General features: G+C 45.8%; 1 protein-coding gene across 1 annotated transcript in view; it reads left to right on the plus strand.

The window, feature by feature from the left end:
* Arhgef4 (Rho guanine nucleotide exchange factor 4) overlaps window positions 1-25,570 on the plus strand; it is a 141,138-nt gene that overhangs the window by 35,434 nt on the left and 80,134 nt on the right. The window contains exon 2 of the mRNA XM_028775432.1: window positions 16,955-20,416. Within this exon, the coding sequence (XP_028631265.1) occupies window positions 16,955-20,416 (3,462 nt within the window). The remainder of the gene's footprint in view (window positions 1-16,954; window positions 20,417-25,570) is intronic.

A 25,570-nucleotide genomic window follows, 5' to 3' on the forward strand; every position in this document is an offset into this window, starting at 1 on the left:
AGGCCAAGCCAATCTCATTGGGCCCCACCTGATGCATTCATATAACCTTTATTACTTCGCTAAAGACCCCGCCTTCAAGTACATGTTCATGGAATTAGGGTTTTAACATGGAAATCATGGCTGGACACGGTGCACTTCAAAAAGTAGTCTGACCAGATGTAACATACAAAAACACATGGGTTAGTGTGTCCAATCAAGTTTTGTTCATGAAAAGATGTTAGGCCGGATTTAACTCAGGAGCTGTCAACTGCTTGTCTAGATATCTAAAGATGTGCGACTTGTGCAGCTAGATTTATTTGGGATAATTTTTTTCACCGCTTTCTGGCTGATGTGAAGTCTCCTCTGTGAACAGAGGAGAGAGCTGTGGTGCTCATGCACACTGCAGTCCCTGGGCTCAAGGGTCTCAAGTGGAGCTGTGGGGCTTGTCCCTGAGCTGAAGGGTCTCAGGTGGAGCTGTGGGGCTTGTCCCTGAGCTGAAGGATCTCAGGTGGAGCTGTGGGGCTTGTCCCTGGGCTCAAGGGTCTCAGGTGGAGCTGTGAGGCTTGTCCCTGAGCTGAAGGGTCTCAGGTGGAGCTGTGGTGCTTGTCCCTGAGCTGAAGGCAGATGTGCGTTTTCATTGCCTGGCTTGACCCAAGCATCATATTGTTAGTGTAAGACAGGAGGAGGGATGATGAGCCTGCTCGGCAGGTAAAGGCCCTCGCCACCAAGGCTTAAGCCTCAGAACCCTCATGACTGGAAGGAGAGAACTGACTCAAGCTGTCCTCTGACTTCCACTCACTCGCTCTCTATACCGCACCCCCTGTCTCCCGTGTACTCACATCAGACACTCATAACAAAAGAAGGTTTCAAAGTGTCTTTTAAAATAAGATCTAACTGTTGCCGAGTGTGCACCCCTTGCAGGCCATCTTACACTTGTTTGTTTGTTTGTTTGTTTGTTATGGTTTTTTCAGGACAAGGTTTTTCTGTGTAATCCTGACTGACTGTACTGGAACTTGCTCTGTAGATCAGGCTGGCCTTGAACACAGAGATGCACCTGCCTCTGCCTCCTGGGTGCTTGGATGAAAGGTGTGCGCCACCACACCTGGCTTTACCTACTAGGTTATTTACCTCTACTTGTCTTCTTTTACAGAGGAGGCTCAGGTCAGCTGCACACTGACCACAGACACAGAGCTGGCTGGATCCTTTCTAACATTATACTTACCTTAGCCAGTGTTCTATTGGTGTGAACAGACACGGTGACCAAGGCAACTCTTATAAAAGAAAGCATTTAATTGGGGCTGGCTTACAGTCCACTGTCATCATGACAGGAAGCATGATGGTTTACAGACAGATAAGATGTTGGACAGGTAGCTGAGAGCTTTACATCTGGATCCACGGGCAGCAGGGAGAGGCCTGGAATGGGCTTCTAAACCTCAGAGCCCACCCCCAGTGACACACTTCCCCCAACAAGGCCACACCTCCTAATCCTTTCAAATAGTGTCACCCCCTAATGACCAAAGCATTCAATCTTTGAGCCTATGGGGGCCATTCTCATTCAAACCACCACAAGGGTCTTTTTAATTTTTCTAAAGCACTTTGTCACTGCTATTTAAAGACAAGAGATTAAGATAGGACATAAAGCAAGTGGGAAGACCAAATGAGCCAATGAACCCTGGGCTGCCAAATGCAACAGGCTTATTTCAGCTGTGATTGTGTTTAGTTGTAACCAACCAGTGGTCCCGTGTGCTATCAGCCCACATGCTCGAAGATGCGTACAGGAGGAGGAAGAGGACAGGCTCACATCCCTGTGTGCTGAAGTTAATATTTAAAATGCTACAAATCAGAAAGCGGGTTTCCTTTCATTTGCAGCGTAGTCATTTTGTTTTGTTGGTAGTTTCTTCCCAGTCTGTTGTGGTAATTATTTAAAACTGGCCTCTGGTTCATCCAACTATCTAAGCTGCAGCGGCTCTGTCTAGCCCAGCCGCCATGTTTCTCGGCCTGAGGCCACACATGCGCACTGCAGCTAGAACCGGCCGGCCAGAAACACCAGCCCCGCCACCCACTAGATGCCAGCGTGAGAGATGGCTCTGCCAATCTTCCATGCTGTCTCCACAAGGCAGGGCATTGCCCAGACCATTCCGCCATCCATGCGGGCCCAGTAAGAGAATGAGTCTCTAATCCTTTTTTTTTTGGTTTTTCAAGACAGGGTTTCCTGGCTGTCCTGGAACTCACTCTGTAGACCAGGCTGACCTCGAACTCAGAAATCTGCCTGCCTCTGCCTCCCAAGTGCTGGGATTAAAGGCGTGTGCCATCACCACCTGGCAACTCTTTTTTTTTTTTTTGAAAGAGACTCTAATTCTTATAGATTAATCATAGGCTTTATATGTTTGATAATGATTAATAACAAGATGCCCATACAAAGAGAGTTGTATCCCAATTAGCTAACCTAATTATAAGTTTATAAGTTGTTCCCCACGAGTGCTCTCCATACCAGTGTGGTTCTCCATCCTCCTACATCTCTGCCCTCTCCAGCTCCTCCTCTTCCTTTTTTCTCTTCCTCTCCTAACTCCTTCTCTTCCTCTCCTTACTCCTCCCACCTTAGCTCCTCCTACACCAGTCCATGGGCTTAAAGATGCCATTATCACGACCCTTCACTTGAAGTCCTAGCTAGGCTAGGAACATGATGGGTCTTCTGAAGTCTGTTACAGAAGTGGTGGTAGGTACAGGTGGAGCCAGCATTGTGGGACATGCTGGTGGTGGGCTGGGTTGTGCCTTCCATGTTTAAGCACATCATACCAAACCCTTACTTTAGGCGATGGGTACCTTGCAGGTGTGGGGCTGAGGTGAAGGGCCGTGTCCTTTCAAGTGTCAGAAAGCTGACAGTGGAGATGTGATTTGACTCCTAGTGCTGAGCTCAGGGCCAGGCACACACTTAACACAAGACAGTGACTATGTCTTCAGACAAAGGGAGGAGCATAGCTTTAGGCTGGGAGTGGGGGTTGCACGGGCGAAACACTGATCCAGCTGCCAAGCTGCTGGTCAAGGAGAGGGAGGAACAGTGTTAAGTGTCCTGGTTGGACATCGCAGTACAGATCATAAATTGGGCTCGTTGGTCTCCATGAGACTAAGGCAGTGGGCAGGACAGGAAGGTGACTGGCAAAGAAGACACTCTAGGCTGGAGTGCACTCTCCTCAGGACTAAGGAGTAGGAGGACCCCTGGGAAGAACTGTGGTACCCTAAAACACTACTGAGCTGCCCAGCACTGCGCCTTTACTCTTTGTTAGAAGTGTCTGTTAGCAGCTTTGGTTCTGTCCGTAGACGTGGAGGCAGCACAGATGTGCAGGGCAGAACTCTGGCCATCTGGTGCATGGGATAGTTTTCTTACTGTTGGACATCCGACAGACACAACTTAAGGAAGGGTTTATGTGGACTCTCAGATGGGGTAGCCGGGGCAGCACAAGCAGCAGGAGACAGCCGGTCACATTGCATCTGCAGTCAGGAGGCAGAAGGAGGTGATTTCTGCTGCTCAGTTCGTGTCTCCAACAGTGCAAGCTTCCAGCCCAGAGTAGTCTTGCTCATACCAAAGGCAGGTCATCCTCCTTTAATTAACTTAATCTAGAAACTTCCTGCACAGCATGCCCAGAGGCCTGTCTCCTAGGTTATTCTAGATCTTATCTATTGCTTCATTTGTCTCAGACAATGCCCTCACGGGCATACCTAGAAATGTCCTCACCATCTCTTAGATGATTTTGTAAGAACCAGCTACACCGACACAGACCTAACTAGCATGCTGTTAAAACTCCCTGTTAGTGTTTCTCTTTGACCCCCTCATTGGGCTTGAAGACAACAGCAGTGTCGTGGCTGCCTGAAGTGATACCCAGGAATCTCATTCCCTCCCAATATTATGCCCGGGAATAGGATACAGTGGGTAATAAGAGGATCTTCCAGGTCTAATTGAAGTTACTAATCATTTGGCCTTGAGATAAAGTTTAATTAAGCTTTATTTGCCGAATGGGGCAAGCTAATCACATGCTCAAAGGCAGCCAGATGTGACACAAGTCAGAAGTCGCAACTATGACAAAGCTTCGACCACCTTCACTGGCTCAAGTGGCAATGGCTGTGTACAAAACTGTGGCTGTGGTGAGCTCCTTACTTGGTCTATCTGTTGAGAGTAGAGTTGGGTTTTTTCAGGAGCACCGTGGCATGCTGTAGCAAGATAACCAGATGCCAGGACCACAGTGGCTATAACCCATCAGTCCTGTTATCCAAGACGTTTTCTACGTCTCAAGGCTGGCTAAATCGTTTCTTTAATTATATACATGCAAAGTCAGGGTTTTGTTTTGGTTTTATTTTTGCCAAGTAATAATCATATTCATGGGTGTGTTAGTTAATTTTGTGTTGGGGTCCTGTGCTGTCGTCATTCAGGTACTGAGGAGTGTGCAGATAGGCAGACCAGAGGCTGATGACATCTGGCCTATAACTCTCTCTTGCTATTCAGGGGCAAAAAGCCGATGGCTTCTGGTAATTAACTCCTGCTGAAAGCAGCAGGGGAATTAGAATAGAAATGTAGTTACTTAGACTTTTTACTGTTTGACTCAGACCTCTTGCTGGCTAGGCAAGAGGCTTGAGTGCCTTAGATCTTCATTAGTCAGAGAGAAAAGGAAAGAAAGAAAGAAAGAAAGAAAGAAAGAAAGAAAGAAAGAAAGAGGAAGGAAGGAAGAAGGAAAGGAAGGAAGGAAGGAAGGAAGGAAGGAAGAGAGGAAGGAAGAAGGAAAGAAAGAAAGAAAGAAAGAGAGGAAGGAAGAAGGAAGGAAAGAAAGAAAGAAAGAGAGGAAGGAAGAATGAAGGAAAGAAAGAAAGAAAGAAAGAGAGGAAGGAAGAAGGAAAGAAAGAAAGAGAGAGAGAGAGGAAGGAAGAAGGAAGGAAAGAAAGAAAGAAAGAAAGAGAGGAAGGAAAGAAGGAAAGAAAGAAAGAAAGAAAGAGAGGAAGGAAGGAAAGAAAGAAAGAAAGAAAGAAAGAAAGAGAGGAAGGAAAGAAGAAGGAAAGAAAGAAGGGAAGAAAGAAAGAATGAAGAAGGAAAGAAGGAAAGGGAGGGAGGGAGGGAGGGAGGGAGGGAGGGAGGGAGGGAGGGAGGGAGGAAGAAAGAAAAGAAAGAGTCAGGCACACACACATATACACATGCATACTGGATGAAGCAGAAAAGGGCTACACTCCAATTTATTGTTGTTCTTAGTTTTTATATCCTCTCAGAATAATCAATCACACAGCTTTTAAAGCATTTTTACATTCCATAAGTTCATAGCAAGTTTAAGGCAATAGTTCATGTCATAAGTCGATAAGGCTTAAGGTGTTTACAGCAGAATTGTTCACATGTCTTTCCATTAAGACTAGTGCCTGACTAAGCATTTATTATGTATTTTATGGTTCTACAAGTTCATTGTAAGTTTAAAGTAACAATTCTTATGTCATAAGTTATCACAGTTTTTCAGGAGACAAATCCTCTGCCTTGTGTCTCACTGTATTAAAGTCTTGTAGAGATAGACTAGCCCATCATTTATTTTCTGTCCCTGCACCTACAATAAATTGCCCATTCCCAGTTCATGATCTTTAGTTACCAGATAATGGCCTCATTCCTAACCTAGAAGGAATGTTTTCCTTGACCATAAATTTGTTCCAAGCCTGTTTTCTTTTCCTAGTACAATTAGCTTGTGACATATGAAGGTTTAGTAAGCTCTATTTGCAGCTTTTATTCTATAGGGGACTTGAGATTATTTGTGTCAATTTAGGAGTTCTATAAAATCATTATCAAGAATTGTGAAATCACCAATTCTTCTACACAGCATTACTACATGAAAGTACTTCTTCATATTGATTCTGCAGGAGATCTGCCCAATAGGGTGAGCTGATGCCCAGGAATCCTTAGGCCATGTAATAGTGGCAGAAAGGCACATCAGCAGTGAGAAGCAGTCCCAGGATGAAGTCTCTGAGGACCGTGCATCTCAGAGCTCACCCACTGTGGCCATGCAAAATGGTGGGTCATCTCCAGAAAACTCACTTGCTTGCCATAGCCTTTCCTGGATGGCTTCTGACAGAATCGAAAGTCAATTTGGAAGGATCCAGAATGACTAAAGAGACAAGAATTAAAGAGGATGCTTATGAGATTTATCCAGTGGGTGCTGGGGTCATCATATTGCATGACAGGAACTTTAACAACTGATGTATCTCCTCAGCCCCTTATCTATACTCCTCATGGATGACCTGGAAAGAAATGGAGTATAGATGGTAGGTTTTGTTTTGTTGTTTGTTTTTAGAGCATTGACATAATCCGTATACGCAAGCCATGCATTTCTGGCTTGGTGAATTGCTTTAGTTAAGAACAGAGGCAGGGAAAGGACCATACCTTGCCTGGAACAGATCAACAAATCTTGCCATGTAGGAGAGGAACTCACGTCATCTGGCACCAGAAATGGTTTCAGAATCCTTCTAGCATTACAGTTGTTGAGAACTGCAGTAGCATATGAAACTATCCTTGCTATCCTTGGGACTCTGAGGATCTGTGGGTGTATTTACTTATTGACCTAACACATATCTCTGAGTCTATTTTGAACAATAACATGTAACATATGCATAAGTTTGAATTTGAAAAAGAGTAACACTTGTCTCTTGTACTCGTACATATATAAAGTTTTCTTTAGCATTTTCTATGTGCCATATATGAAGAGTATATTTTTAAAGTATATTCAAGATCTTCATAACACAAATGTAAAGTTTATAAAATTTTCATTTTAGATTTCTATTGCTGTAATAAAATGGCCAAAAGCAACTTGGAAGGAAAAGATCATAACCCTTTGTTGAAGGAAGTCAGGGCAGAAGCTAAGGCAGGACTCTGGAGGCAGGAGCTGATGCAGAGATCATGGAGGAATGCTGCTTACTGGCTTGCTCCTCATGGCTTGCTCAGCCTGCTTTCTTATAGTACTCAGGACCACCAGCACAGGAATGGCACCACCCATAGTGAGACGGGCCCTCCCACATCAATAATTAATCAAGAAAACGCACTACGGGCTTTCTCACAAGCCAATGTGAGGGAGGCATTTTCTCCATTGAGGCTCCCTCTCCCCAGATGACTCTAGCTTGTGTCAACTGGACAGTAAACTCACTAGTAGTCAGCATACATTTCCATTTAAAAATGTTCATTGGAGACATTTTAAAAGACATCTGATTTCACTCAAGATGGAGCAACTCTTGTTCCTCTGACATCTGTCTCCTTTATAGCAACAAACTGTAGGCATAACACAGCACATAGGCAGGAAACACCCCAAGGGGGAAGAAGGTGCCAGTTGCTTGGGGACCTCAGGACTTAAGTCACTCATCCTGTGGTTTCCTCCTGGGACCCCACATGTTAGAGAAACTCTAACCATAGCCCACAAAACAGTCCACAAAGCAGCCCACAAAACAGCCCACAAAATAGTCCACAAAGCAGCTTATAAAAACAGTCCACAAAACAGTCCACAAAACAGCCCACACAAAATAGTCCACAAAAATACTCCACAAAAGCAGTCCACAAAGACAGCCCACAAAAATAGTTCACAAAATAGTCCACGAAACAGTCCACAAAGCACCTCACAAAATTACTCTACAAAACAGTCCACAAAATCCACAAAAATTATCCACAAAAACAGTTCACAAACACAGTCTACAAAACAGCCCACAAAATCAGTCTACAAAGGCTCAGGAAAGCCCAGTGCCTCCTAGCTGCCAGCCAAATAGCAAATACAACCACGCCCCCTTCTTTCTGTGGTCTCAGCAGAACCAAGAGCCTAGTTGACACTCTACCTACTCTAAGGAAACAGACAGTGCCCCTGTACACTTCTGTAAAGGCATTCCTCTGTGGGAGTGCTCTGATTTCTTTGCATGGGGAGTGTCAGCAGGGAACAGAGTAACTGAGCTAGCCCTCAGCCAATCACAATAAGGATTAATGAGAGGAGACAGTGTGAGGCTTAACATCCACTGTGAGTCACTACTATGCCCTGAACTTCCCTCTTCCTTCATTCACACACAGTGATTGAGAAGTGGAAGGAATGGAGAAGGGAGTGGCGGGCATTCTTGACAAAACTGGGTACCTTTCAGTTGCTGAGAGAGAAAACAATCTACATCAAATGAAAATGTTCAGAATTGGCAAGATTTGCACTGACAACTCTAGATTCTTTATGCAGTGAAGCTATCCCTTGAGACATTGAGGATAACAGAGAATACACCAGTGGAGATGCCCTGGCAGCAGCACTTTAGCATGCTGTGTAGCCTAGACCACTGACTCATGGCTCATGGGTGTGGTGACTGAGGGTTGCTGTGAGCCACCTCACATCTGTGAGTGGGATGACATCCCTGCAGTTCTGGGTGGACAAATGAAATGAGTCAGAATGAACAGCTTGTCGGCAGCATAGGATTCTTCTATTGGCTACTGGTGCGTGGGGTCAACCTTGGATGCTGTTCTCCAGACGCCACCAATCTTGTTTTTTGAAGCAGGACCACAGTTGGCCAAGAACTTGCCAAGAAGGCTAGGCAAGCTGGCCAGGGGGCCCAGAAATCCTCCTGGCTCTGCAGACCCCATCATTGTGATTACAGACATCCTTCTGGCTCCGCCTCCTCACCACTGGGATTACAAGTAGTTTCCATTATGCCCAGCTTTTGAACACGGGGTGAACTCAGGTTCTCTTGTGCATTGTAAGTACAGAGCTAACGCCCCATCACCTCCTGCTTCTAAGTCAAACAATAAGTCAAACAATACAGGTTGGCATGTTTGCCTTTTGATTCTCAGAAGCTGGACCACATTCCTCCATACCTGCTTGAGCTGGTGTGCACATGAGCCCCAAGGTCTGTTGCTATCATTGGAGGTGTGGGAAGAGAGGCAGAGAAAAGAAAAGCAGAGTGAACAGCCTATTCCCTCTCCTTCCCACCAGCCTTCGATGGTGTCACCTTCATTTTTTAAAAATTTCAGCCATTCTGGTAGATGTGTTGTGGTAGAGGTTCTAATTTGAATTTACCTAAGGGCAAACAGAGTTGACTATGTTTCCATGAGCTTGTTCCCATTTGGTAAAATGGTAACTCACACCTTTTGGCAACTTTCTAATGTAGTTACTTATTTTTGCTATTGAGTTCTGGGTGCTCTTTATATATTATAGCTTTAGAATGCCGTTGCACAGACATTTGTACAATTTTCTCCCTGTCTTTAGTTTGCCTTTCCATCTTCCTCACACTCTTCCACAGAACAAACATCATGAATTTCACACCATCAGTCTTTCCTTTTACAGGAATCCCTCCTGTTCTATTGTCTCTCATCTCTTTTAAAAGATCACACTCCTGGGACCTTGAGAGACTCAGTGGGAAGAAGCATTTACTGTGCAAGCATGAGAACTTCAGTTCAAATCCCAGCACCTACCTAAAAAGCCAGGCATGACTACACACACCTGTGACTCCATCACTACCCAGGCAGAGACAGACAGTTCACTGGGGCAGGCTAAGACAGAGTACTTGGAAAGCCAAGACATGAGGGTCAAGAGTTCAAGGGTAGCCTGGGCTGCATAGCAAGAAGTAAACCACCACCCCCACCTGGACACACACCCCACAAGGCTGCTCTACCTGTCAATGTCTTATTGTGATACTAACAAATTTCTACAACATAGTTGCTTAAGACAACATCAGTTCCTTATTGTTCAGTTCTGGAGGTCAGAAAGGCCAACAAGTGTCTCTCTGGGTACTGTGTAGGCAGGGCTGTTCCCTGCTTTCTGATTGCTCTGGGGTTGAAACATCTGCTGCTAGGAATGTTCCCACCCATGTTCTTTGGCTCACGGCCCTTCCGTGAACACCCAACCTCTGTTCCCACTGCCACACCTGCCTGGACTCCTACCTGTCTTCCCTCGTAACGACCCACGGAGACATTACACTTTAGCTTCTTCCCCCAGGTCCTTTAGTCACTTCTGTGCAGGCCTCTTTGCCATGAAAGGTAAGGTCACAGTGTAATTGAACCGGTTTCCATGTATCCCTGTCTGGCTTACTAACGAATGAGACTCGGACTATTTGGCTTTGACAATTACTGTGGGGTGGGTAACCCCTAATCTACTCTTCTAACTGCTGGCCTGGGTATTTCCCTAAATACTTGCTATATCTCCTGGTCATGTGCTTCTGGTCCACCTCCTCTTCTGGTAGCTTCCTCCTCTCTCTTTGTGGCCTCTCTCCCGCCTCTTCCCTCTGCAGCCTCTAACCAGGTAACTCAAAGCCCACCCACCCCTCCGGCAATTGGCTGCACTATTTTTATTTAATCAATCGTTTTAAACGGAATGGGAAACTGCTTGTAGCTTCTTAAGAAATTAAGTGGGCCAGCTAAATGGCTTAGTGTAGACATGTACCTGCCACTAAGCCAGATAGCCTGAGTTTGGTCCCAGGAACCCACATGGTAGAAAAAGAAAACCAACTCACACAAGTTGTCCTCTGACCTCCACATCTGTACTGTGGCAAGCATGTACCCCTCCCACACCAACACACATGCACACACACAAAACAGATGAGCGAAATATAACATTAAAAAGGTAAAGCGGTCAGACACATACGTGTAACACAGAACACCGTCCCAACACACCTCAGTATTTATGCAAGAGAAATGCAAACCGATTGCCGTAAAAACAATGGTGCACAAACCTTGCTGTGGCTTTATTTGAAAAGCCCAAATCTGTGTGGCCAAGATACCATCAGCAGGGAGCATAGGAATAAATTGTGGAAAGACTGCCTGGGTGGTGCAACCCTTAAAGGGACAGAGTGTTGGGCAGTGTTACAGTGTTACCATCTCAAGGTAACTGTGTTGAGCAGAAAAGAGTAGTGCCCCCCACCCCACCCCCAATGCAGACTGAAAGACAACATTTCTGTAAAATGCAAACTAATTCGTGGCGGCAGAAAACAAAGACTGTCTTCTGGGCGTGGCCAACAGAGGTGTTCAAGAGGGCGGGACAAAAGGGAACGATTACAACAACATGACCTAACTTTCAAGAACTTCACAAGTGAGTTTTTACACTCAGTGTGATTTCCTTCTACCAGCTACACATCAATAGTTAATATTAAGAGGAAGGAGGGCCAAGGAGAGACAGCTCAGTCTGTAAAGTGCAAGCGAGAAGACTTAAGTTCAAATCCCTAGCACCCATCTCAAACACTGAGTGCAGAGGCCCTGCCTGCAATTCCAGTGCAGTACAGAACACGGGGATCTCTGTAGCTCACTGGCCCACTCATTACCAAAGCTGTGAGTTCCAGGTTTAGTGACAGACTTTATCTCAGGAAAAGAAGGTGGGTAGCCAGGCACTTGCCTTTAATCCCAGCACCAGGGAGTCAGAGGTAGGAGGGGCTTGCTGAGTTTGAGGGCAATCTGGTCTACATAGTGACCAGGGACAGCCAGGGATACAAAACAGAACAAAACAGAAGTGAAGGCAAAGGGAAGATGCCTATGTCTTCACCTGGCCTTCACACGTACAGATGTATGCACACCCTCACACATGTTCAGGGACATCTGCACATGCACATGCATCCATAAGCACACCAAATATAGCACAACACACACACACACACACACACACACACAGTAAGAGCAAGAGAGGGAAGATTAATGTCATTGACTTGGCAAAATGAAGACCGTTAGACCCCACAAGCTGAGCCAGTGCTGAGGGAGCAGGAGGCAGCTCAGTACCTGTGGTTCTGGACCCATCGAGAGCAAGATGGCTTCCAAACATCCCTTGCAGCAAAGCACTCAGATCTGAGGTAAAGGACAGCACCCCTTGAGACATAGCCTTTTATCCCGTCATCATTGACCATCCGGCCGTGTTCCTGGGACTTAAAACACGGAGTTCAGAGAGCAGGAATAGGGGTGGAGCCTGTAATTCAGACTTGTCAGTCATCACGGTACTTTCTCATGGCTCAACTCTGGCTGGGAGGGACTGAAAGGTTAAATTTTGGAAACCTACTGAGTGTGGTTCTGAAAGACACACTCAGGGGAAGTAAGAATTGAACTGCTGGATGAGAATGTAGCCTTAGGGAAAGCCACTACTAGGACAATAAAGTCCTACTAAAGGGTTAAGTCCCAAGAGGGCTTGACAGTGCTGAACTGGTCCCTGATTGACGACTAAGGTAAGGCCGAAGTGTGTACATGGATAATGACAGGGCTGAACGAGGAAGGAACAAGTCCTCAGTCAGCATGCTTCAGAGCAGAGGGCAAACTAGTAAGGTTGCTGGGGATTTAAACATAGCCAACGGGCTTCCTCTAACGCGCTGAGTAAGCACTGCAGTGATCTGATGCACGAGTCATACTCTGTCCAAATACCCATGGTCCTTATGAAATCAGCCCTCGCACCATGCGGCGGAACCAGTTTCAACTAATTTCAGAATCTATGCATCATACAGGCAGCATCCCAGACCACGGCGTAACTTAATAAAGGTCAGAAACAAACAAAAGAGACTATTAAAATATTTGTCTAATAAACCTTGTGTCGAGTGGGAAATCAGAATGGGACTTAGGAGAAAAGTTACAACTGCTGAGTTCATTACCATACCTCATGCTAAACCTACCGGATTGTAGGGATTGGGGGAATAGCATAGTGCATAAGGGTGCTTGCTGCTCAAGTGCGAGGTTGTGAGTTTGAATCCCAAGCACCTGTACCATACCTGCATATACATCTGAAATTGTCCTTACCATTGTGCCAGCAAATGCCAACCTTTTTAAAAAGAGGAAGTGGCAGATGAGGAGGCGGCAGACAAGGAGGCATGGGATTAAGTGTCGACTATATTTGGGGGAATTGAGCAAAGACAAGGTGAGATTCAAGGCTGGTGAAGAGAGGTGTTTCCAGAGAGAGAGGAGCTGTGAAGCTGAGGGAGGAGCTGGGAAGGGCTGGGGCCTGACTCTGACGATACTCACGCCAATCTCTGTGACACCCTGTTCTCAGCTCAGCCCGGCAAAAACGCATGAGGGCTCAGTGTTTGTTAGTGGAGAAAAGCCAAGCTCCTGCCCTGGCATCTGAGGCCTCAGAGGTAGAGAGCCTGCCTTGTTAAAACCACTTGAATCTGATCCCCTTCCCCATCTAGGACATTCTGAGCCTCATAATCAAAGGTATTTTTCTTGCTTCTAACTTTGACTTCCAATCATTGCTAGGTCACAGCCTAGATTTACTATGAGAGTTGATACTTTTTATTTTATGATATGTGCTATTAACTTACACTGACAATTACAAGGTCATTTATGCATATTATAGGAGAGTGCACAAATTGCAACAGATGGAGTATATGGTAGTGTGTGTGTCTGTGAATGTTCATGTGTATGTTGTGTGTGCATGTGTGTGGTATGTGTGTGGTATGTGTGTATGTGTTGTGTGTGCACGTGTGTGGTGTGTGTGTGGGGTGTGTGTGTACATGTGTGTGAGCGTGTGTATATGTATATATGTATGTGGTATGTGTGGTACATGTGTGTGTGTTGTGTGTGCATGTGTGTGGTATGTGTATGACGTGTATGTATGTATATATGTGGTATGTGTGGTGTATGTATGTGTTGTGTGTGTATGTGTGCTTGCACATATGTGGAGGCCAAATGAGGATGTCTAGTGTCCTATTCTAGTCCTCTCTGCCCTACTCCCTTGAGACAAGGTCTCTCCAGAACCTGGGTCTCTTTTGGATGAGTCCCAGGGACCCAAACTTGGGTTCTCATGATCATCTGTCAGCCCCAGGTGGGATTATCTTACAAATGTGTTTTCCGGATCTGGGGAGATCACTTAGCCGATAAAGTGCTGCTGTTCAGTAGTGATGGCCTGAGTTCGAGTCCAGTTCCTGTAGAGAGTCGGGCACAGTGTGTGTGTTTATAATTCCAGCCACAGCAAGGCCAAAGCAGGCACATACCGAATGGCCAGACTAGCTCTAGCAGTGATCTTAAAGACACTAAGAGAGCATTTGTCAAAAAACGGTGGAAGGTGCTGAAGGAAAGGCATCTGAGGTTGACTTCTGACCTCCACATGCATGTATATACACATACACACCACACACCACACACACACACACACACATACACACACGCATGTGTGCACTCGCACTTTCAGTCTGTTGATTTTTACCCATACATATGGAGGGCCAACTGAATTAATTGTTTCACCCAAACCAATAGATTCAAAAATTCTCCTAGTTTTTCAGTGTTCATTCCCTTTAAGGAATACTAAACATGGTATTCCAGTACCTTGCACAGACTATATCGGGGTTTTAATATGGATGCTTTGGTAATCTTAGATAGTTTCCTCCCTAGGGGCTTTTATATTCCTTGGGTTTCAGCCAAGTCTCCTCCCTAAACACCTGGAAAGTAAGAGTGGGTTCACCAGCCATGAAGGCTGGCCCTGGCTGCAGCCTCTCCCTTGGGGTTGACATTGATCCCCCAGCTTTCTCAGCAAGCACCCTACCCACTAAGTCATTTCCACATCTGCCCTGGATAGCATCACTCTTAATGTCCCCTTTCCTACCCCCAGCTCCTCCCTGTCTTGCCACACATCTGAAGACGTGTTCTGCATGCTTCCTGATTTTCTACCTCAGTTAAGAACAATGCACATCATCAGTTTTGTTGTTTGTTAGTTTCCTTCTCCCAATTATGGAGAATTAAAAGCAATTTTACTTTAAGAAATCTCTCACATCAACTCGTGGGGAGCTGGGGAGATGGCTCAGTTGGCATAGCACCTGCTTGGAGCTGGGAGAACCTGAACTCAGGTCCCCAGAACCCACATTAAAAGCCCGGTTATAGTGTTCTCCTGTAACCCCAGCGATAGTGACATGGGCAGCGGAAATGGGTGGACCACCAGAGCTCACTACTCACTGGTAAAGTTTCAGGCCAATGGAAGACCCTGTCTCAAGTAAAACATAGATGACGCCTAAAGAATGATCTCCCAAGGCTGTCCTTAGATCTCCATAGTTGTATCATGCACACATGTACAACACACACACACACACACACACACACACACACACACACACGCTCCTGTTGTTTTAAGTAAGTCTACAGTTTTGTGCTAGGCTGCATTCATGGCTATCACAGGCCACATGTGTTAGATAGGTTTCACACCAAAGGGAAGAAGCCGGACCCCAAAAGACATATTGAAGAATCTGCCCAAGTCAAACTCCAGGCAAATAAATCAAGACTAACAGAAATCAGATCCCTGACCCTAGGAAGGACCAGGAGGTGGGGCACGTTGGCTGGAAGGGACAGGGACCTATAATGGGAAACAGAAATAGATTTTTGCAGATGGGTACCTTTTTTTATAACTCAGATCTGTACTCTTTAAATGAATGCAAGGGAATTCATGTCTGAGAAAGTGGACTAAGAAATGTGTAAGCCAGGCTTGGCAGCATGTGTCTTAGCTCAGCACTCACTGGACGCAGAGGCAGGTGGATCTCTGTGTTTGAGGCCAGTCTGGTCTACATAGTGAGTTCCAAGCCAGCCAAGGCTATATAATGAAACCTTGTCTTTAGAAAAAAAAAAAGTGTAGCTAGAGGCCTGGGAGGATGGTTTCATTGGCAAAGTGCCTGGGTTTGATTCTCCAGAATCACACAAAAGCCAAGTATGGTGGGCAAAGAAGGGGTTCAAGACCTCCAAGGCAAGGCCAGCTGGCTTAGCCTACTTGGTGAAGTGCTAAGCCAGTGAGAGACTGTCTCAAACAAAAAGCCAAGCAATGACACTTGCGTGTAGATCCCAGATGTGATACACACTCACACACACACACACACACACACTCCCACACAACACATGTGCACACACACATGAGAGAGGGGGGACAAGCAAACAGACAGACAGAAGAGTAGAAGAGAAAATTCCGCAGTTTATGCCTCGTTTTCTTTCTTCCTGTTCTCAAAGCTGCCTTGCATACATACCATCTCATGTCTGCAGTATCAGTCATTCTCAAGACTTCTTTTGTTTTCTTTTGCGCCTCTAGCTATGGGAGCTCAAGACAATTCTAAATGTAAGAGCATTTCCTGTAAACTACTGGGCTGCACAAGATCAGACAGAACCAAGGGCAGACAAGTATTAATCTGTTTCTTCTTGCTGGATACCTCACACAGAAGGATGCTTCTCACTGTGACTCATACGGCATGCTTATGTGTCCTTAAACTACTCTTTCGTACATGACCTGTTCTGTCTTTTGATGACTTTGTTTTAATTTGTATCACATTTTCTCCCCATAGTTTGGGTTTGGCTTCATTGCTTTCCCCTTTTTCAGCTTTGTGTGTGTGTGGTGTATATGTTTATGCATATGTATGTTCGTGTTTGTGTGTGTGTGTGAATGTGAGTGTGTATATGCATGAGTGTATGTGTGTGAGTGCGTATACATATGTGTGTGGAGGGATATACATGGGTACGTATGTGTGGTGTATGTTCATGTTTGTGTTTGTATGTTCATGTGTGTGTGTGCAGTGATTGTTCATGTCTGTGTATTTGTGTGTTCTTGTGTGTGGGGGGAGGTATGTATGTACCAGAATAGACATGTAGAAATCAGAGGACAACCTTGGGTGTCAGTCCTCGATTTCCACCTTGAGACTAAGTCTCTCTTTATTGCTGCCCATACCTAGTTAACTAGTCTTTGAGCTTCTAGGTATGCTCCTGTCTCTGCCTCCCACCTTGTCGTAGGAGTGCTGAGATTATAGATTTGAGCTACAGCGCCTGGCTTTTCTTTTGGTTCCAGAGATCCAAACCAGGGCCGTCAGGCTTGAGTGACATGCTCTGCACAATGAGGCAAGGTCTTAGCCCTCTGTGCTCGTTCTCTGTGTTAATGCAAAGTAGCTCTTTATCCTTTCCTTCCTTCCTGGGGCTATATGGGATATGATGAAGAATAGTTTCTTCCAATAAAGGCATGCAAAATAGTATAAATGAGCTTGCTGAGGTCCTGGGACCTTTCCTCTGATTCTTCTCTTCTTGCCTTTCTAGACTCCAGAGCCAGGTGAACCCCCTCCAGGTGAAGGTGAGAGTGAAATCAACCAGCTCCACCCACACCCTGCAGACCCGGAGGAACGGGAATGCCGTCAGGAAACCAACCCCAAGGACTTGGAGACACTGTCCCACAAGAGCGAAAGTCCATCGGACACAAAGTCAGATCCCTTTGAGAGCGCTTCTGATGCAGAGTCCCTCCCAGGTGACCTCCCTGGGGGAGTTGGTCTCTCTTCATGTGGCCTCTCTGCAGAAAGAGAAGCACCAGACTGCGGATGCCCTGGGGACTCAACAGTTAGACTTCCTCAAGGGCGGCCTTTGGTCTGTGATGAAGGGCTCCACGCAGAGGAAGAGCTGGATCTACTCTCAGGCTTAAAGGCAGCTCCTCAGCCAAGTAAATTGCACACGCTGACTGCTGGAAAACAGGATGAAGCATGCCCCTGCAGCTGTGTGACTAGCTTGGGACAGAAGTCTGTGCCAGCAGCTGTGTGCTTCTTGCAGCGTGCCAGCAGCAACAGCAGTCCCCACTTGCAAACGGCCAGGTCTAGGGGCTATCTGGATGTCCCTGTGGTCTGTCCTTGCTTCTGCCAGCACTGTGAACTAGGTCAGAGCTGGCCACAAATCCACAGTAGGACAGCAGCAGCAAAGATACCTCCCATAGGCCCACAGGACAATGACTTCCCTCTGTGGATCAGGACAAAGAAGGGGCCTGTTCCAAGACCCACAGTGGGTGCAGACTTGTTCTGGGTTCATTCCTTCTTAGACATAGCCTGCCAACCTCGATTGGGCACACTTTGTCTCTTAGACACCAAGTGTCATCATAGTGCCCCAGAAAACCTTGGTGCCAATGCCAAGAAACCCCAAAGGTACCTCTGCCAGCAGGAAAAGACTCTGGTCAGAGCCCATTCTATAGCTTCGTTTCCTTTAGGTTGTCCTAAAGAACCTTTGAAGCAGAGAGGCACAAACTGGCTCTACTTGCGGGAAGGGACAGAAATAGAACCCGATCACACAATCCTTCATAACGCCCTTTCCCCTGGGCCCACCCCGCTGTCTTATTTACTTCCTACTTCTCAAAGCAGGGCTCCTCCTTTGCAGGCTGAGTGCAAGCTGAGTGATTGTACTTTTAAGAGGCTATCTCCAGACACACCCTGTGTAGGTCTTCCACTGGAAAACCAGGTAGAACAGGCTTCTAGGTCATGCCCAGACCCTTCTCACCTTACTTCAGAATTGCTGAAGCTCAACAGCCAAGGGGAAGTGCCCAGGCTGGCTGAATGCAAGCCAGGGCACAGCCCAGAGAGCAGACTTGAGGAGCCCAAAGGTGTCCACCCTGGTGATGTTATCGGTAAACAAAAGTGCCTGCTAAATGTCTCTGCCGAAGCAGGAAGCCAGGCCAAGAGCTACCCATCAAAGTGTGCTCTCAAGGAGGAGAGAAAGCCGCCTGATAGGGCCTCTTTCTTCTCACAAGGCTGCTGCCATGGCGTGGTGCCTGCATGCAACAGAAGGCTGCTGGGTTCCTGTGAAGACAACGATATCGCCTGTGCCCCACAGACACCCCTGAAATTAAGTGTAATTGACTCTTCAGAAGCAGCAGAAGAGGGAGTGGTTCTAGACCTCCAAGGCAGGGGGAGTGCCTTACAAAGTCTTTCGGAAGTATCTTACTGCATCCCTGGGAGTGAGTGTGCACAGAGGCCTGAGAATGACCCGGAGCCTTTCACCGCTGGCCAGCCACAGGCTCAGGAAGCCCATGGGGCCTCTAGGCACAGCTGCAAATTCATTATGATAGCAGTAAAGCAGGAAGGTAGGCAGACCTCTACAAGGAAGGCTCACTGTCTCCTAGAATCACAATGTGGTGACTTTCCAGAGAAGGGGACAGATGCCACGGCTTATGAGTCTCCCAAGGCTTCAGAAATGCCAGTGTGTGACAATGAGTGTGAACTGCCTGGATGTCCAGGAGCAGAGCCAGGTGGTGGGGCTCCTCAGCTGCTGGCCCAAGGCACAGAGCATGTGAGAGTGCCGGTCTCTAGAACTGCTTCGGATGACAGGTTAAGCTCAGAGGAGACACTGGAGGACGAGCTGCTTGGGGAAAGATCGGGCGTAGGGTCTGAATGTGTGCATGCTGAGCAGAACCAGGAGTTGCCCAGCTCAGAACGCAAACAAGGAGGGTGTGGCACAGAGGGTGCGGAGGATGCCAACATCTCCGGTGCATGGGCTGGTGAGATAGAGGTCCCCCTTTCGGGAGTCTTGGCTTTAAGACACACCACAGCGTTACAGTTCCAGAAACCACCCAATGGGCTTCAGCAGGGTGTGCTGGAATCAGAGCAGCACCCTGCTTTTCTTCAGATGACCCCTTTAAAAACTGATAGGCCCTGGCCCGAGGAGATGCCTGGAGGGGACATATCCTACAGCCAGTCCTTAACCTCAGAGGGTTTGAACCCTGTGTGCTCTAGCCCGGAGGAAGGGGTTCCCCACAGTCCCTGCCAGGGGGAATCATCTCTGCACCAAAGCGTATCCCTGGAGACCCATTCTGGTGTGATTCAAGTAGGGACATCTGGGAACCTCAGCGGTGAAGGTCCTTCCCCAGAAAGCTACAACATCAAGAGACTGAAAACAACAGAGAGCAGGATCAGGGCAAGGCTGGCCTTAGCCCATAAGACCTTTACTAATTTTTTTGAGGCCAAAGTTACAGAGAAAACGAGTGCTGGCTCTGTCAAAGGGGAGAAAGGGAAGCCCAGGCGAGCCCAGGGCTCCTGGCGTGCTTTTCTGAGAAACAAAGATGCAGAAGGCTCCAAACGACCCTCACTAGTGAGTGGGGTTCCAGAACCAGATTTTCCCCAACTCCACTGCTCTTCCCCACCGGCAACCAGAGGCCACTGTGAGGAGTGGACAGTTGGCACCGACAGCCATGTCTTTGGGGAGTCTTGGACACCCCTAAACTCTCTTGCAACTCTGTCCAACAGCCGTCTGGCTTCTCCAGAACACAGGAGGAAAAGCGAACCGACCATAAAACGCACTGTTACCCAGGAAAGCAGTACGCACCTCTCTTCTGGGGTCTTCCCAAAACCCTCCTGGCTGACTTCTGCCACCAGCCCCGGAGCAGCGCAGATTGACATCAGTTATACCCTGCCCTGCAAGTCTGCCTGCCATTTGACCTATGAGAACCAAGGCATGCCCTGCAGACCCACGAGCCCCAAGCCCAGGAGTCCCATGGCTGGGGCGCAGAGGGTGGAGCTCTGCCTTGGAGGAAGGACTAGTGCAGTCTCCATGGTCTCTCTCAGAAGCGACAGGGATGCCAACAAATGTTCAGAAGCCCCTGAACGGCCCAAGGCACCCACGGCCAGGGCGAGCCTCTTACTGTCTCTACAAACACTAAACCATAATGACCAGAAAGAAGACAGGAGTGCATGCAAGTATCACCATGGACTGGGCACAGTGCCCTTCCCTAGGGACCTTCCTTGGAATGAGGTAAGTGAGCTGTTAGTGCTAACAACTCTTTCGTTACCTCTTAAGTGGAGGAATGATCCCTTGAGTTGGTGTTGCTGTAATTTTTTTAATTAATTAATTATTAATTAAGCATTTCTGGGGCAAGGGCTGCTTCAGATCAATTGGCTCTCTGTTTTCACAATGTTCAGCAATTTGAATCCGAGTGATCAGGCATGACTGCAAGTGACTCAAGCCACCAAACTATCTCCCCACCCTCTAGATTCGTTACTGTTTTGATACAGCGTCTCACAGAGGCCAGGCTGGCCTTTGTCTTGCAGTGTAGCCAAAGATGGCCTTGAGCTCCTGACCCTCCTGTCCACACCTCCCAAGGGTTCAGGTAACATGCATGAACCACCATGCCCAGTTTTGTGGAGTCCTGAGCCTTGAACCCAGGGCTTCATGCGTGCTAGGCAGACACTTTACCAACTGAGCTGTGTCCTTAACACCCTTCGTATCAGATTTAAGGTAAAACTGAAAAAGTATCCAAGTATTAAAACACACCATAGGGAAATTCACTAGTCATAAATACAGACTATGATACGACGTTATAAAGCTTTAAAACAGACACACACACACACACACACACACACACACACACACACCACACAGAAGGAATGGGGGTTCTTAGAATGTCAAAAACATGTATGTAAGTGCAAGGTGACTCCATCACCACCTTCCAAGGAGGATTTAAATCCCCCCCACACACACCATTTGCAACTCGCATGTCCGATGACAGAACTATCACTACACAAATAAGGCTTAAAACTCAACAATAAGAACACAAAATGTATGCTAAGTTTCAATTACCTTTGTGGCTCTACAATATTGCCATGTACATAGATGAGACCGCTTGAGGATGATCCCTAAGTTTAAATGCAAGGCTGGGCCGGCACAATGTCTCAGAGGTTAATAGCACTTGCTGTTCTCCTGTAGAACTAAAGTTCAGTTCTCAGTACCCACCTCAGGAGGTTCATGACCACCCATAACTCCAGCTCTAGGGGATCCAAAGCCCTCTGCTGCCCTCCAATGGAGCCTGCATGGACATGTGTACACACAGAGAAATACAAATGAAACCAATCTCAGGCACAGAACTCACTGGTGTTGTGGCTGGCACACACAGTCTGGAGGTCATTCATTAGTGTCTTTTGGGCAATGGTGGCGCATGCCTTTAATCCCAGCACTAGGGAGGCTGAGACAGGTGCTTCTCTGTGAGTTCAAGGCCAGTCTGGTCTACAGAGCAAGTTCCAGGACAAGCCAGGCCTACATGGAGAAATTCTGTCTCATAACTGCCCCCTCCAAAAACAAAACAGAAAATTCATTAGCGTCTTTACTGTGCCTTTGTCTTATGACCCACTAAGGTCAGGTATGGAATTTTCTAATTTTGGGTTTTGTGTGATTTAGGTTTGTTTGCTTTTGTATGAGGGATAATCAATCTGCAGCTACATGGCTTCTGTTTTATATCGTGTTCAGGGCTGTAATGTAATGACTTTCAAGTGTAAGAGCATGCAATGACTGTCATAAGCAAGACACACGAAATCATTTGCCCTGGGGCTAAATTCATTTCTGCTCATATCCTCCTGACCCCGGATGAATTACTGCCAAGCAGAGTCAAGGGCTAAATTTTAAAAAATATCATATTTTGAGATTTGCTTCTTACTCAGCCTCTCCTTTGAGATCTGCCTAAGTTGTTTCATGTATCAATAACCCTTTTTTTATAGCTAAGTAATATTCCATCTTTAACAACTTGTCTATTAAGAGACATTTGGACAGCTTTCACATCTGAAGTATCACAAGTAGAACTCCTGTGAACATTTATGCACAGCCCCGTGGTGGGGTTACATTTTCACTTCATGTCAAGAGCCCCGTGGCATGGTTGTCAGCTCGTAGGACAAGTATGTGCTTAGATTTTGAGAAATTGCCAGGAAGGTGGCTGCCCAGTTAAATGATAAAGTTTGGATCCTCAGAATCCATGAGCATGCCAAACTGGCAAGGTTGGAAGACAGAGACAGGGGACCTTACAGTTCCCCAAGGCTTTGTTTACTAAATGTTATTCCTTTGGCTGTGTTCCCAGAATGCAATGTACTTTGAGCATATTACATCACCCTGCTAACTACCCACCCTTGTCTCCATCCCACCAATCCCCTCGGACCTCTACCCAGTTTCACCTCCACTCTCCTGCCATCCGTTCATATGTGACATGATAAACCTAAAAAGTCAGAGCTCCACAGATGAGAGAAAATACGTAACAGTTGTCTGTCTTGGTTTGGTTTAATTCCACTGTACATACATACATTCCAGATTTTCTTTATCCATTCTTCTGTTGATGGACACAGAGTTTGGTCCCTTACTTAGCTCTTGTGAACAATGTTTCAATAAGCATTGATGTGCAGGTGTCTCTGGGATGTGTTGACTTGGAGTCTTTCGGGTCATACCATAGGATAGGGCTATTTTTTAGTTTCTTGAGGAACCTCCATACTGATGGTTTCTGTACTATGAGAAAACATTTGTTAAGGTGTGAGATTTAGGAAGTTCATTTCTCCGCCTCTGGGCACCCAGTTGCTTCAGCACGGAATTGCTTGCCGCCCTAGGTCTTGAATAGCCCTATGGGCTCCACTCACACACTTCCAATCTGAGTCCATCACGTGCTCAGTTCCACAGGATCTTAGCGACTGTCACTGAACAGTGTCTTAAGACCTAGTAAACCGATTGCTCACACTTTCTCTTCCTCAGAATTATTTTATTCTAGTTCCTTAGCATTTCCATACCAAGTTTAGAAGAATCTTAACTTTTATCTACAAACAGCTTTGCTTAGACTTTGATGGATTAAGCGGTGTGAACTAGGACCTAACTCTAGTCTTTACCGTGCTGAATAACTGATAGAATAGTGTCTTCATTTATCCATATCTTCTCTACTACTTCAGCGCTTTATAGCTTTCAGTTCTAGAAAATTTTAGCTTGATTTACACATCAACTATTGTAAATGGCATTATATCTCAAATTTGGGGTTATACATATTAATTGCTGATATGTAGAAATGTAACAGATCTGTGTATTTCAACCTGTATCTCATGTCCTCTACCAAAGGGGCAGATTTTTTTTCCCTTCTATCTCTTTTTCTTGCTTTATTTCAGTGGCTAGAAGGGTCAATACTGTGTTAAGCACAGTGTTGAAGAAAGGTTGGTCCCTAGTCATGGAGGAAAAGTGGCCAATTTTTCAAGACCAGCCGTGTTCGCTGTAGGATTCTGTGGATACTCTTCCTCATGAGGAACCACTCTTCTTTTGCTAGTCCATTCAGGGTTTTCTTTGTGTCAAACCTGAGTAGGTTCCTACTCAGGTCATACCGAAATAGCCCTATACTATGGTATGACATTGTGCTATGTCAGCTTTCTTCAACCAACCGATATATTCATTTGATTTTTCTTTGACCTATTAAAATGTGTACAATTCTGAGTTTTTAAACATTGCCCTTCCCTTTAAGTACTGAACACATTCCGTTTAGTTGTGGTGTAAAATTCTCAGTACACTGTTAAATCACATTAGCTAGTATTTAAAGGATTTTTACCTGTATATCTGTGACGGGACTCCATAGGCCCATACATTTGAATGCTTAGTCACCAGAGAGTGGAATTGTTTGAGAAGGATTAGGAGGTGTGGCCTTGTTGGAGGAGGTATACACACTTATAGCACATATGTATATACCACATGCAAGTTACAATAATTATTCATGGACTATAGTGTATGTCTCCATTTTATTTTTCTGTGTTTCACTTCTCTGGTCTCTTCTGAAGGTCTATGGGCTACCTGAATATTTTCTAAGAGTTTAATTTAATGTATATGTCATATATTTGATTTTTAAGGGACAGCAACCGGGTATTATGTTGTATACATACACCTTAGCATCTACCGGTCTCCTAGTATAGGCATTTCACCAAGTTCAGTGAAACGTAGAAATTTTAATTCATTTAAATCCTTCAGTCTTCCTTGCTTATAATCTAATTGTCTGAAATAATTTCTTCATATACAATGAGAGCTCATCAGTGTGATAATGTTTGCTTCACATTCAAACATAACTTAGTGTCTCTGAATTTCCCCCAGGTTTTTTTTGCTGACAAATAACAGCAGTTATTAGTAAATATATATTTATATAAATCATATATTACACATATGTATTATATATGTATATCTACACACACACAGAGACATGTGTGTGTGTGTGTGTGTGTATCATCAATCAGGAATATCATCCAATCAGGAACTTAAAACATCCAGCTGACTTGGCAATAATACCAACTTAGATAAGGACAAGTGAATCATAGACAGAGTCATAGCCACCTGTTCCCCGAACCTTCATCCAGCTGATATCCTGTTCTGAAAGATATCTGTACCCCACCTGAACACCCATGCTCCGGTGTCATCCCCTTCCCCACGTCCTGCCTTTTTGTGTTTATAACCCCTGTGTGAATAAGTAAAAATTACGATTTGATTTAAAAAATAAATAAATAAAATTTAAAAATTAAAAAAAAAAACATCCAGCTGAAATCAACTGAGGAAATTCCTTAAGGTAACCTGCTGGGTTCCCCATCAAGAATCCTGGGAGGAATAGAGTGTCCCCCTGTGAGGCTCCCAAGTAAAAGAATAGATAGTAACAATACAGGTGACATCATCGAATCCGGTGTTCCTGACATCAAGCGGTAGCTGGAGTTGAGAAAGTTACATGGAATTGATTGTAGGGGTTTTACATTTTTTTTAAAATTGTGTGTGTGTGTGTCCAGAAGAGATTGTTGGGTCCCCTAGAGCTGAAGTTAAAGTCAGTTGTGAGAGCCACCTAGTGTGAGTGCTGGCAACCAAACTGTGCCTCTTCGAGAGCAGCAAGTGTTGTTAAGTATCCCTCCAGGCCCTTAGCGTCATAGTTGAAGGGGTAATTCTTAAATTTCTGTGTAATTTAAGATGTAGTTTTATTAGTTTGTTGAGAATTTGATACAATGTATTTTCATTATATTCATCTTCTTCCTTCTGGTAACTCCTCCCAGATCCTCCCTCACCTTTACATTCCTTCCAACTTTTCTTCTCCTTCTCCTTCTCCTTCTCCTCCTCCTCCTCCTCCTCCTCCTCCTCCTCCTCCTCCTCCTCCTCCTC

Source organism: Grammomys surdaster, unplaced genomic scaffold (genome assembly GCF_004785775.1).
Source record: "Grammomys surdaster isolate TR1022 unplaced genomic scaffold, NIH_TR_1.0 255, whole genome shotgun sequence".
Lineage (NCBI taxonomy): Eukaryota > Metazoa > Chordata > Mammalia > Rodentia > Muridae > Grammomys > Grammomys surdaster.